The sequence below is a fragment of the Scyliorhinus canicula genome, chromosome 19, assembly GCF_902713615.1.
Source record: "Scyliorhinus canicula chromosome 19, sScyCan1.1, whole genome shotgun sequence".
NCBI classification, from domain to species: domain Eukaryota; kingdom Metazoa; phylum Chordata; class Chondrichthyes; order Carcharhiniformes; family Scyliorhinidae; genus Scyliorhinus; species Scyliorhinus canicula.
The window spans coordinates 41,248,067-41,262,641 of NC_052164.1; the positions used below are offsets into that span (position 1 = coordinate 41,248,067).

Consider the following 14,575-nt stretch of genomic DNA (forward strand, 5'->3'; position numbering starts at 1 on the left):
CGGTGGCCAGGCCTGCGATCGGGGCCCCCCGCTCAGACTCCGGGCCAGTGCCCAGGGTTCACTCTTTCTCTTCCGTGGCCGCCACGGCCTCCGCCATGGCAGAAGCGGAAGAGAAACCCACATCGCGCATGCGCCGGTGGTGACGTCAGCAGCAGCTGGCCACTGACGTCACCGCCGGCGCATGCGCCGACCGGCGAAAGCCTTTCGGCCAGCCCTGCTGCCGGGGGCGCCGATTTTTTGCGCCAGTCTTCTGGTGCCAACCGCTCCGGTGCGGGGCTAGCCCCCAAAGGTGGGGAGAATTCCCCACCTTTGGGGAGGCCCGACCCCGGAGTGGTTGGCGCCACTCCCCTACGCCGGGACCCCCCGTCATGCCGGGTAGGGGAGAATCCCGCCCCAGATGTGTGGAGATTGGGCTTAATTGGTGATTATTGGTTTCTCGTCATGCTAAGGCGAGATCCTGATACTGGCAACAGGAGTGGGACATTTAGATCGCAAACTGATCTGCACCCAGTCCTGTTCTCGATTCCGGCCTCTCCTGCAATTTAATTGCCTTGCTGCGCTCTCGCTTAAGCGCAACGCAGCCATTAAATTGCGCCCTTGATGTGTGACCTTTTCCTTTCTGAGCATCTTGGGATTGCTGACTCCACTCCTGGTAGTATATGAAGGATACCTTGCTAATATTCACAGTACCATTTCGAAGTTACTGGAAACGAATATCAGAGGAGGCAGAACTGAGAATACATGACAATCCTGTTAACCCTCCTGATAGCCCCTTGACTACATCCGCAATCATGACTATCCCTCCAGCCCTATGACTACCCTCCTAACCCTCAGAGTAGCCCACCCAGTCCCTACATCTAGCCCCAATCTCCTGACTCCCCCCCCACCCTCAACTACCCCCTGACCAATCCCCCCACTGACCACCCACCCCTACCGATCATTCAAACCACCCGACCCATCCTAACTCCCCCAACTGGCCACCGTCCCCCTCGAATAGCCACCTCCCCACCCACGACTCATCCTACCCACCCCGCAACCCTACCTACTTATCTTACACACCCTACCTTCATCCTGGTTCTCAAAGGAGCTTGGACTTTTAAACTTACTCAGTTCACGTTGGGCTTGGCTTCACTTCCCCTGAATATGGTGCCCTGCACTGAAGGCCTTGGGAAGTTGCTGCGCTGCTGTTTTCTCACCTGGCCCAAGTCAAAAGATCAGGTGAGGAAGGTGCAGCTCCCATCTAAGGGGGTGAAAAAGGAGCTGAGTGGCAATCCAACTGTGATTGCTACTCCTTGGAAGTTCTGACCCAATCTGACCCTAATCCTTTTCTTCCTTTCCTAAGGTACCTCCAGGAACTGACAACACTACAGTTCCATGCCAAAAATGGTCTTCATTCAGTTGTGATCCTATATAGTGTTAGAAGGCCATTTAATTACAGAAGTTATCACAGTTAAAGGCACATCCCATCCTCGCCTGGTCCCCATGTATTTTCCAACAGGAATCAGTGAATGGTCAGTGTGAGCAGGAATGGTGGTTGATTGATGCATCCCTCATAGGGGCTGGTTTAGCTCACTCAGCTGGCTTTTAAAGCAGACCAAGCAGGCCAACAGCACGGTTCGATTCCCGTACCAGCCTCCCCGGACAGGCGCCGGAATGTGGCGACTAGGGGCTTTTCACAGTAACTTCATTGAAGCCTACTCGTGACAATAAGCGATTTTCATTTTCATTTCATATTAGGCATAATGTCACCACTGTTGCCCTGGCTTAGTCTGCATGTCTCAGTCGCATATCACCCTTGACAACCAAGCCAAGAGGGGAAACTGCAACCACAATATATAGAATCTTCAAAGAAAGTACAAAACCTTTTAGCAGCAAGTACATTCAATCAATTATTGCACAATCACTCTGGACCCTTAAGGTTTCTTTGCTGTGACAAGCCAAGTGGAGGAAAATATTGGCCATCTTGGTAAAATTGAAATGAAAATAATATTTACCAGCTTGACGTCACTGATGGTGACAGGTTGGGTGTGATACCGCGCCCCCTTCTGTCTGCGCCCGTTACGCCTTTCCGAGGCCACCTTCTGTGGCACAGGCTGACACAGGCTGTTGAACAAGGCCATCTTCTGGTTCAGACTCAACTTTGAATTCTCATCCCCTCTTTCTTCTGCCTCCTGTTCAGCCGCACATCCCTTTTGTCCATCCACATCCTGTTCCTTTGGTGACTGTACCCTGGGGATGCTAACAGCAGAGGTTTCATTGGTTAGCAAAGAAACAGATAATTGGGCAAAGTGAAAAAAAAACATTGTTCAATTAAATCCCGCCTTTCTCTTCAGAGAACTGTGCGGAGTCTGCAAGTCCTCCCCGTGTGTGCGTGGGTTTCCTCCGGGTGCTCTGGTTTCCTCACACAGTCCAAAGATGTGCGGGTTAGGTGGATTGGCCATGCTAAATTGCCCGTAGTGTCCTAAAAAGTAAGGTTAAGGTGGGGGGTTGTTGGGTTACGGGTATAGGGTGGATACGTGGGTTTGAGTAGGGTGATCATTGCTCGGAACAACATCGAGGGCCGAAGGGCCTGTTCTGTGCTGTACTGTTCTATGTTCTAGAGGGAGCTACGGGCCGGGATTCTCCGATCCCACACTGGGTAGAGAATCGCCGCGGGGGGGCGGGGGGGGGGCTTGGGTTCCGACACTGGGCCACCGGTTCGCCACTGCACTGGTCGGGGGCTGTTGTAAGCGGCCCCCGCGCCGATTCTCCGCACTCGACGGGCCGAGTGCCTGCCGAGTCCCGCCGGCATGGGTTACGTATGGTCCTACCCGGCAGGACCTCGGGTGTTCTGGCTGCGGGGGCTGTCCTGGTGGGGGTGCGGGGGGGATCTGACTCTGGGGGGGGGAGGGGTGGGGGCCTCCACGGTGGCCAGGCCTGCGATCGGATCCTACCAATCAGCGGGCAGGGTAATTCCGGGGGGGGCCTATGCCCTCCTCCAGGTCATTTATAAAAATGACAAACAGCAACGGCCCCAAAACAGATCCTTGTGGCACACCACTAGTAACTGGACACCAATATTTTCTCGAATTCTGTTTAATTCCCTTTTCTTCCCATGTACTGAATGATCTGTTGAGCTGCTTGCAGAAAACTACTTTTCACTGTACCTCGGTACACGTGACAATAAACAAATCCAATCCAATCCAATCCAATCCAATCAGAGCATTTCCCATCAACCACCACTCTTTGTCTTCTATCAGCTAGCCAATTTCTGATCCAAACTGCTAAATCACCCTGAATCCCATGCCTCTGTATTTTCTGCAATAGCCTACTGTGGGGAACATTATCAAACGTTTTACTGAAATCCATATACACCACATCAACTGCTTTACCCTCATCCACCAGTTTGGTCACCTTCTCGAAGAACTCAATGAGGTTTGTGAGGCACGACCTACCCTTCACAAAACCATGTTGACTATCTCTAATCAAATTATTCCTTTCCAGATGATTATACATCCTATCTCTTATAAACCTTTCCAAGACTTTTCCCACAACAGAAGTAAGGCTCACTGGCCTACAGTTACCGGGGTTATCTCTACTCCCCTTCTTGTACAAGGGGACAACATTTGCTATCTTCCAGTCCTCTGGCACTATTCCTGTAGACAAAGATGACTTAAAGATCAAAGCCAAAGGCTGAGCAATCTCCTCCCTAGCTTACCAGAGAATCCTAGGATAAATCCCATCCGGCCCAGGGGACTTATCTATTTTCACACTTTCCAGAATCGCTAACACCTCCTCCTTATGAACCTCAAGCCCTTCTAGTCTAGTAGCCTGTATCTCAGTATTCTCCTCAACAACTGTCTTTTTCCTGTGTGAATACTGACATAAAATACTCATTTAGCACCTCTCCTATCTCCTCGGACTCTACACACAACTTCCCACTACTGTCCTTGACTGGCCCTACTCTTACCTTAGTCATTCTTTTATTCCTGACATACCTATAGAAAGCTTTAGGGTTATCCTTGATCCTACCTGCCAAAGACTTCTCATGTCCTCGCTTGGCTCTTCTTAGCTCTCTCTTTAGAGCCTTCCTAGCTAACTTGTAACTTTCAAGCGACCCAACTGAACCTTCACGTCTCATCTTCACATAAGCCTCCTTCTTCCTCTTGACAAGTGATTCAACTGCTTTAGTAACCCATGGTTCCCTCACTCGACCACTTCCTCCCTGCCTAACAGGTACATACTTATCAAGGACACGCAGTAGCTGTTCCTTGAACATGCTCCACATTTCCATTGTGTCTATCCCCTGCAGTTTTCCTCTCCAGGCGATGCATCCTAAGTCTTGCCTCATCGCATCATAATTACCTTTCGCCCAGCAATAACTCTTTCCCTGCGGTTTATACCTATCCCTTTCCATCGCTAAAGTAAACATAATCGAATTGTGGTCACTATCACCAAAATGCTCACGTACCTCCAAATCTAACACCTGTCCTGGTTCATTACCCAGTACCAAATCCAATATAGCCTCGCCTCTTGTTGGCCTAGCTACATACTGCATCAGGAAACCCTCCTGCACACATTGGACAATTTAGCATGGCCAATCCACCTAGCCTGCACATCTTTGGGTTGTGGGGGCGAAACCCACGCAAACACGGGGAGAATGTGCAAACTCCACACGGACAGTGACCCAGAGCCAGGATCGAACCTGGGACCTCGGAGCTGTGAGGCAGCAGGGCTAACCCACTGCGCCACCGTGCTGTGTTGAGCTTCTTGAGTATTGTTGGAACTGCAGTCATCAAGCAAGTGGAGAATATTCCATTACACTCCTGACTTGCGCCTTGCAGATGGCGGACAGGCTTTGGGGGGGTCAGGAGGTGAGTTACTTGCCATAGGATTTCTAGACTTTGACCTGCACTGGTAGCTGCAGTATTAGTATGACTAGTCCAGTTGGCTACTGTGTAGAACTGTCACCTGTGAGAACATTGTGGGTGAAAGTCCCATTCCAGTTATGAAGATGTAACTTAGATTGAAACTCCAGTGTTGTACAGAGAGTGCGCTACGTTGCCAGAGGTGCTGAATTTCTGGACAAGGCAGTCAACCAAAAACAACTTACATTGATATAGCACCTTTTGCATAATGTAACACCCCAAGGTGCTTCACAGGAGCTTTGTAAAACATAATATGGCACTGAGCCACGTAAGGGAAATTATGTCATCATACCAAATACTTGACCAAAAAGGTAGGTTTGAAGGCATGTCTTAATGGAGGAAAGCGAGGTAGAGGCAGAGAGATGTAGGGAGGGAATTCTACAGCTTGAGGCCTAGGCAGCTGAAGGCATGGCCACCAATGATGGAGCCATTAAAATCGGGGATGCACAAGAGACCAGAAACTGAGTAGGTCAGATACCTTAGCAGGCTGTGGCATGGACAAGTTTACAGAGATAGCAAGGGGTGACGCCATGGAGGGATATGAAAACAAGGATGAGAATTTAAAAATCAAGAGCCAATGTAGGTCGGCGAGCACAAATGTGAAAGGGGAATGGGTTTTGCTGTGAATTAAGACATGGACAAAGGCTGTTTCTACCTTAAAAGATCCCGGGCAGGGGCAGCATGTGGCGCAGTGGTTAGCAGTGGGACTGCGGCGCTGAGGACCCGGATTCAAATCCCGGCCCTGGGTTACTGTCTGTGTGGAGTTTGCACATTCTCCCCGTGTCTGCATGTGTTTCACCCCCACAACCCAAAGATATGCAAGTTAGGTGGATTGGCCATGCTAAATTGCCCCTTAATTGGAAAAAATTAATTGGGTAATCTAAATTTATAAACAAAAAATGTAAGAAAAAAAAAGATCCCGGGGACTTCCGGTGGCGGCGATGTCCGAGTGAGCCGCACATTCGGTGGGCTCTCACTCCGGCGGGACTGAACAGCTGTTTCCCCGCGATAGCGGGACCACGGAGGCGGCAGAAAGGCTGCCGGGAACAGAAGAGGAGAGCGGGCTGCAGAAAATGAAAGTGTGGGAGGCCAGCAGGTGAGGAAGAAAGAGAGAGAGACGGAGGCAAGGAGGAAGCTGACCTGCAGGGTAAGATGGCGGACCCACGGACCTTCCTTCCTCCAGGACAAAGGGAAAAAAAAGTTTGGAGTTGCTGAGGAGGGACAGCTTGGACCCACTTCAGATGCCCAGGAGGGGGTAAAAATTTAAGGTGCTGGGCAAAGGAAAGCGGCAGCGAAGGCGCTGAGGAGCGGGCTGCGGCATATGGAACAGCGGGATTCCAGAAGGCAGAAGAAGAAGGAGAAAAAGGGACAGAGACAAGGACCTGAAGAAAATTACCTGGGACCTAAGATGGCGGACACACGGACCCCGGACTCAGCAATCCAGTTGGCGCTGGATAACATGCTCCAGGTAATGAAGTCCAGTTTTGAAGCGCTGAAGCGGGACAGCTTGGACCCAATCCAGAAAGCGGTGGATCAGCTGAACCAGAGGATGGACGCCCAGGATGTGAAAGTTAAGGAGCTGGGAGAGGCGGTGGAGGAGCAGGCGGATGCGCAAACGGTTGCAGCGCTAGAAGTGGACGGCCTGAAAGAGCGGCAGCGAAGACTGCTGGACAGAGTGGAGGAGCTGGAGAATAGAATCCGCAGGAACAATCTGAGGATGGTCGGCCTCCCGGAGGGGGCGGAGGGAGCTGATGCTGCAGCGTTTGTAGCAGACCTGCTGAAGCAGCTGATGGGAGCCGAAGCCTTTCCACGACCGTTGGAGCTGGAGGGGGCACACAGAGTGCAGGCAAGGCAGGGGCGGCCGGGCGGACCCCCCCGCCCGATGGTGATTAGGTTCCACAGGTTCGTGGACAAGGAGCGGGTGCTGCAGTGGGCAAAGAGCGCCAGGAGCAGCACGTGGAACAACAGTGTTCTCCGCATTTATCAGGATCTAAGCCAGGAGGTGGCTCGGCGGCGAGCAGCCTTTAAGAATGTCAAGGAGGTGCTGTTCAAGAAGCACGTGAAGTTTGGTCTGCTGTTCCCAGCCCGGCTATGGGTCACGCACCAGGGTCAACACCACTACTTCTCCGAGCCCGAAGAAGCGATGGATTTTGTGAGGGACCTGGGGCTGGTCCCGAAAGGAGGCCCCAAGGACGCAAGTTAGGGCCCGAGGATTTTTGTGGGAAGGAACGCCGAATGTGCCTGGACCGCTGCTCAACGGTTTGCTGGGCCAAAGGGGCCAAGCGGAACATTTGAGACTCTTTCCTTTGTTCATGGACATTTATGTGCTTTTTCTCTTTTTTCTGTGGTTTTTTTCCCTTTTTATGGGTTTTTTTTTTTTTTCCCTGTTTGGGCTTTTTGTGCAGCTCGTGGAAGACACTGGAACCGGCTTGCCCCAGTGGGTGGGGAGGAGGGCGGGGAAACAAGGGGAATGGGACAGGAAGGCGCCGGAGTGTTGAGTCACCGGGCTAGCAGATTGGCTAGTCAAGGAAGTCAGATGGGGGGGGAAGTAACAGCCAGTAGATGGCGGGGGTGGGGGTATCGGGGGATGGGGTTAGGGGAGGGGGGGGTTGTTCTGCTGACGGGAGAGGGACTTGAAATAGGCACTGGAAAGGAGGTCGAGGGTGGAGGCAGCCAAAGGGCGGGCCAGGAATGGCGCGACGCACGGGTCAGGGGCCGGCCCGAGAAAGGCTATGGCTGACCGGCGGGGTGGGGGGGGGTGGGATGTGCCCCCCGACCAGGCTGATCACCTGGAATGTCAAGGGACTGAATGGGCCGGTTAAGAGGGCGCGGGTGTTCGCGCACTTGCGGGCCCTGAGGGCGGACGTAATTATGTTGCAGGAGACACATCTGAAAGTGTCAGACCAGACCAGGCTAAGGAAGGGCTGGATTAGCCAGGTCTTCCACTCGGACTTGGACTCGAAGTCCAGAGGGGTGGCAATCATGATCAACAAGCGCGTGCAATTTGAGGCAGAGGGCATATCTGCAGACAGGGGGGGCAGATACCTGATGGTACGGGGCAGACTGGAGGGGAGAAGGGTGGTGCTGGTGAATATATATGCCCCGAACTGGGATGATGTGGACTTTATTAAAAGAGTGCTGGGGAAGATCCCGGACTTGGATTCTCGCAAGCTAATAATGGGAGGGGACTTTAACATGGTCCTTGACCCGACTTTGGATCGGTCGGGTCCCAGAACGGGTAGACTCTCAGCAATGGCAAGGGAGCTGAAAGGGTTTATGGGGCAAATGGGGGCAGTGGACCCCTGGAGAGAGGGACAGCCAACAGGAAGGGGCTACTCGTTTTACTCGCACGTCCATAAAGTATATTCCAGGATAGATTTCTTTGTAATAAGCAGGGACTGTATGGGGGAGGTAAAGAACACGGAATACTCAGCAATTACCATTTCAGACCATGCCCCGCATTGGGTGGACCTGCAGTTCGGGGGAGCGAGTTATCAACGCCCGCAATGGAGGCTAGATGTGGGACTGCTGTCGGAGGAGGGGATCTGCGAGAGGCTTCGGAAATGTATAAAAAATTACCTGCAGGTGAATGACACTGGGGAGGTCTCAGCGGCGACCGTGTGGGAGGCGCTAAAGGCAGTAGTTCGGGGGGAGCTGATTTCAATTGGGGCCCACAAAGCCAAGGCAGACCGGGCAGAGATGGATAGATTGGTCAGGGAAATGGGCCGGATAGATGAAGAGCACGCGGAGTCCCCGGGGGAGGTTTTACTCAGGGAAAGGCGGAGGCTACAGGCGGAACTGGGGGCACTATCCACGAGCAGGGCCGTGGAACAGCTTAGGAAGGCGAGGGGAGTGGTGTACGAGTATGGGGAAAAGGCTAGCAGACTGTTAGCGCAGCAACTCAGGAGGAGGGAGGCGGCCAGGGAAATAGGTAGAGTGAGGGACGAGGGGGGGCGCAAAGTGGAGGATCCGGCAGAATTGAATAGGGTATTCCGGGACTTCTATCGTAAGCTGTATACTTCGGAGCCGCCGGAAGAACCGGAGGGGATGAAAAGGTTTCTGGACGGGTTAACATTCCCAACAGTTGGGGGGGGGCAAGTGGAAGAGCTGGGCGCCCCGATTAGAGTAGAGGAGGTATTGGGGGGCCTAAAGGCCATGCAGTCGGGGAAGTCCCCGGGGCCGGATGGATACCCAGTAGAGTTTTATAGGAAGTTCTCTGAGCTGGTGGGCCCGGTCTTGGCGAGGGTTTTCAATGAGGCAAGGGACAGAGGGACCCTGCCGCCGACAATGTCACAAGCCACCATATCTCTGATATTGAAGTGGGGTAAAGACCCGGAGGTGTGCGGGTCCTACAGGCCAATCTCCCTGATTAATGTAGACGCCAAGCTCCTGGCAAAGGTACTGGCGGGGAGAATGGAGGACTGTGTACCGGAGGTGATTGGGGAGGATCAAACTGGGTTCGTTAAAGGTCGGCAGCTGGCGGCCAATCTGAGGAGATTGCTCAACGTGATAATGATGCCCCCGGCGGGTAGAGATGTGGAGGTAGTGGTGGCAATGGACGCCGAGAAGGCCTTTGACCGGGTAGAGTGGGACTATCTATGGGAGGTGCTCGGACGGTTTGGGTTCGGGGAGGGATTGGTGGATTGGATCAAATTATTATATCAGGCCCCGAGGGCCAGCGTCAGGACTAACAGAGAAGTGTCGGAGTACTTTAGGTTGTACCGAGGGACCAGGCAGGGCTGCCCGCTCTCCCCGCTGCTGTTTGCGCTGGCCATAGAGCCGCTGGCGATGGCGCTGAGAGCCGCAGAGGGTTGGAAGGGGATGGTGAGGGGCGGGGTTGAACACAGGGTTTCTCTTTATGCAGACGACCTGCTCCTGTACGTGTCGGACCCAGTGGCCGGGATGGGAACTATACTGGGAATGCTGAGGGAGTTCGGCCAGTTCTCAGGATACAAATTAAATACGGTCAAGAGTGAAATGTTTGTGGTCCAGGCAAGGGGCCAGGAGAACAGATTGAGAGGGCTACCGTTTAGGCTGGTTGAGGAAAATTTCCGGTATTTGGGAATCCAGGTGGCACGAGACTGGGGCAGGCTGCATAAGTTAAATTTGGCCAGGGTGGTGGAGCAAATGAAGGGAGAGTTTCGGAGATGGGATGCACTCCCGCTGTCGCTGGCAGGGAGGGTGCATACTGTAAAGATGACAATCCTCCCTCGATTTTTGTTTATTTTTCAGTGCCTCCCGATCTTTATCCCACAGTCCTTCTTCAAAAGAGTTAACGGGCTGATCATGAGCTTTGTCTGGGCGGGAAAGTCTCCGCGGGTAAAGAAGGCGATGTTGGAGAGGAACCGCAGCGAGGGAGGGCTGGCTTTGCCGAGTCTGGTCAATTATTACTGGGCGGCCAACATCGCTATGATAAGGAAGTGGATGGTGGGTACGGGGTCTATTTGGGAGCGGGTGGAGGCGGCTTCGTGCAGGGGCTCCAGTTTGGAAGCCCTGGTCACGGCTCCTCTACCGCTGCCGCCGGCCAAGTACACCACCAGCCCGGTAGTGGTGGCGACCCTGCGGATATGGGGCCAGTGGAGGAGGCATGTGGGGGAGATGGGGGCGTCTGTCTGGGCGCCAATCTGCGACAACCATCGGTTTGCCCCCGGCAGTATGGATGGGGGGTTCCGAGTATGGCGGCGAGCAGGGGCGGGAAGGGTGGGTGATATGTTCCTGGAAGGGAGCTTCGCGAGTTTGAGGAGCTTGGAGGAGAAATTTGGGGTGGGAAGGGGAAATGATTTTAGATACCTACAGTTGCGGGACTTTGTTCGTAGACAGGTCCCATCTTTCCCGCGCCTCCCGCCAATGGGGATCCTAGACAGAATAGTCTCTGGGAGGGATGAAGGGGAGGGTAGAGTCTCGGGTATATATAAGGTGCTCATGAGGGAGGAAGGGTCCCAGACAGAGGAACTGAAACTTAAATGGGAGGAGGAGCTAGGCGGGGAAATGGAGGATGGGCTGTGGGCAGAGGCCCTGAGTAGGGTAAACTCGACCGCGACATGTGCTAGGCTCGGGCTGATCCAATTTAAGGTCGTTCACCGGGCCCATATGACGGTGGCTCGGATGAGCAAATTTTTCGGGATAGAGGACAAATGCGCTAGGTGCGCGGGAGGACCAGCGAACCATGTTCACATGTTTTGGGCATGCCCTGAGCTGAGGGGGTACTGGGAGGGATTTGCGGGGGTCATGTCCCAGGTGCTAAAAACAAGGGTGGTGATGAGCCCAGGGGTGGCAATTTTTGGGGTTTCGGAAGACCCGGGCGTCCAGGGGGAGAAAGAGGCCGATGTGCTGGCCTTTGCTTCCCTGATAGCCCGGCGACGAATACTATTGGCGTGGAGGGACTCAAAGCCCCCGAAGACGGAGTGGTGGCTTGCGGACATGTCGAGTTTCCTGGGGATGGAAAAAATCAAGTTCGCCTTGAGGGGTTCTGTGCAGGGGTTCACCCGGAGGTGGCAACCATTTATTGACTTCTTTGCGGGAGAGTGAGCGTCAGCAGGGGGGGGGGGGGGGGGTTAGAGTAGAGTAGGAGGGAAAATATGGCGGGTAGTACCGGTGGGAGGGGAGCGGGCTTGTGCAATATGTTACGGTGGAAGTATTGAAAGAACGTGGATGTTTGCACATTTTTGCCTTTTTTGCTTCCTTTCTGATGATGTCTGTAACTGTTTATAAAGCCAAAAACTACCTCAATAAAATTGTTTATTAAAAAAAAAAAGATCCCGGGCAGGATTCTCCATTAGCGGAATCCTCCATTTCACCGGCAGCGTACCCACGCCTGCGGATTTCCAGACGGTGTGGGAGTGCCCACAATGGGAAACCCCATTGGCCGGCAGTAGGGACGGAGAATCACGCTGCCGGCGGGCGCGCCAGAAAACACTACCTGCAGCGGTTCAAGAAGGCAGCTCACCACCACCTTCTGAAGGGCAACTAGGGACGGGCAATAAATGCTGGCCTAACCAGCGACGTCCACATCCCGTAAATTAATTTGTAAAAAGTGGACACTGTCCTACATAAGGGGAGGCTGCTGTTGGCGTGAGGCTAACCGTGGAATAGCACAAATCGCGCAGCAACACATAGTAATTAACAATTAATGGATTATCCTTTCGATGTTACAAGTTGCTGGATGCGTTACACATTGATAGTTGCGTGTCTCATTAATTTCACTTTTATTTTGGCGGCACAATCCATGCCAGTCTGAGATTCCTTTATAGCAAGGGCTGCTTTCTTCAGAGTACGCACTGCTGGCACAAAACTGTATCTCCCTCCTTTACTGGAAAGGTGTCAGATGTATGAAAGGCAAACAAAGGTCTCCTGCCACCGTGCATGCTCAGTGGATGACCTGCTGAATAAATAACTTTCACCTGTTCAATATCAATGTATCAACAAGTGCACACTTTGTCAATTACAATGTTAAGCTAACTGCATTGTTAAAAGAGATGATGGTCATTGGTTCAACCTCCAAACGGCTATAAATGGACACAGCTGGAACTGTTGAGGATGGGGGAAATTATAAGAAGATTGTAACTCCACAGGGCTGCATGAAGAATAAACTTGCTGAAGGTAAAAGACAAACTGCTATGTTAACCCTCCACCGTATGCTGTTATTGAGCTTGCATCCTATCCATCCCATACCTGTTTACCACCACCATTTCTTCTGTGGTTACTGGCTGAGTCCGGGAACGGTCTTGCAATCGTCGCAGTCGGCGCTCCATTGCGGCATTACTGCTACGGGGACGCAGCAAAGCAACAGACTCCACAGGCGATGCTTTCTCAAGTTCCTGATGGAAATATGACAAGTGAAGGGAAGAAGAAGTATCAGAATCAATCTCTGCAACTGAGACAATTCCAACTGAGACAAACTAGTAGATGCCTTATGTGACACACTGGGTGAATTTTACTGCCCCGTCGAGGTGCGAATGAGATTGGACAATGGGGGGAGCCGTTCATCAAATTCAGCGGGGCCAGAAAATCCCGCTGGCAAGAAGGGTCTGAAAATTCAACCCATTGTCCCAAAGAGAGTATGTGTATCTCCTCAATCAATTTTCTTTCACATTTAGCTGGGTAAACCGACCTGTTACCGCTTAATCCCATCTAAGGCCAACATCTATGTTTTTGCTACCTGCATTAGACGTGACTGACTCGACACATCCTTTTAGCTATTTCTGACCCCCAGAAGTTGAATTTCACCAGATGAGTTTGGTAACTGCAAATGAACTGAGTTATCGACTCAACCAGAATTGTCATGAACAGTTGTTGAAATGTCCCACCTGGTTTTCGTTGTTGCTGCTTCAAGATGATATAGATAGCCTGGTCAGATGGACAAAACAGTGGTAAATGGAAATTAAGCCTGAAAAGTGTGAGGTCATGCATTTTGGGAGGATTTATAAGGCAAGGAAATAAACAATGAACGGTAGGACTCTAGGGAGTACAGAGGACCAGAGGGAACTTGGGGTGACAAGTAGATAAGTTGGTTAAAAAGGCACATGGGATACTTGCCTTTATTAGTTGAGGTAAAGAACATAAGAGCAGGGAGGTTATGATGGAGCTGTATAAAATGCTCATTAGGTCACAGCTGGAGTACTCTGCAGTTCTGGTCACCACACCAGAGAAAGGATGTGATTGCATGAGAAAGGGTTGCAGAGGAGATTCACCAGTGTGTTTCCTGGGCTGGAGCTTTTCAGCTATGAAAATGAAAATCGCTTCTGGTCACGAGTAGGCTTCAATGAAGTTACTGTGAAAAGCCCCTAGTAGCCACATTCCGGCGCCTGTCCGGGGAGGCTGGTACGGGAATCGAACCGTGCTGCTGGCCTGCTTGGTTTGCTTTAAAAGCCAGCGATTTAGCCTGGTCAGCTAAACCAAGAGAGGTTGCTTAGGCTAGGCATGTTTTCCTTCAAGCAGAGAAGGTCGAGGGTGCGGGGGACTTGATGAAGGTGTACAAAATTATGAGGGACGTGGATAGGATAGATAAGACAAAACATTTCCCCTTAGTAGAGGGTCAATAACCAGGGGTCATTGATTTAAGATAAGGAGCAGGATATTTAGAGGGGATCTGAAGAAATTTTTTTTCTTCCAGAGGATGGTGGGAATCTGGAACTCAATGCCTAAAAGGGTCGTAGAGGTGGGAACCCTCACAACATTTAAGAACCATTTAGTTGAGCACTTGGAACGCCATGGCATACAAGGCTACAGACCAAGTGCTTGAAAATGGGATTAGAATAGATAGGGAGTTGATGGCCAGCACAGACCCATTGGGCTGAAGGGCTTTACGGCACTACAGCTCATCAGAATTTCAATCTACTTGTTCCTACTCTATTATGTTTAACTCAATAGTTGTCTTTTATTCATGTTGAGCAAAGGTTTCCATCTCACCCCCAACAACAACAGTAAGAATTCATAAAAGTGTAAAAGATCTCAAATATTTCCCACACTCCACTGGTATGTATGAACAGGGGACAAAATAATAAATTCTCCTTGCAACAGAATCACTGTTTGACAAACTGGCACCTACTTTAAACAGTGACATCTTTGCAGCCACACTCAGCTTCGATCTTGCATCCATCTTCTCATCTTCTGTAAAGGGAAACAATGACCAGGGTTATTGAAGAGACAAACACATCAATCCTACACCA

The 14,575-nt window shown here is 51.7% G+C and overlaps 1 protein-coding gene across 8 annotated transcripts in view; it reads right to left on the reverse strand.

The window, feature by feature from the left end:
* The window catches only part of LOC119954123 (supervillin-like), a 169,458-nt gene that overhangs the window by 98,905 nt on the left and 55,978 nt on the right, over positions 1-14,575 (reverse strand). For all 8 annotated transcript variants that reach the window (XM_038779041.1, XM_038779043.1, XM_038779040.1 and 5 more), the window contains exons 3-5: positions 14,455-14,516; positions 12,579-12,724; positions 1,995-2,238 (exon numbers count right to left, since the gene is read on the reverse strand). In XM_038779041.1, the coding sequence (XP_038634969.1) occupies positions 1,995-2,238; positions 12,579-12,724; positions 14,455-14,505 (441 nt within the window). In that variant the 5' untranslated portion in view covers positions 14,506-14,516. The remainder of the gene's footprint in view (positions 1-1,994; positions 2,239-12,578; positions 12,725-14,454; positions 14,517-14,575) is intronic.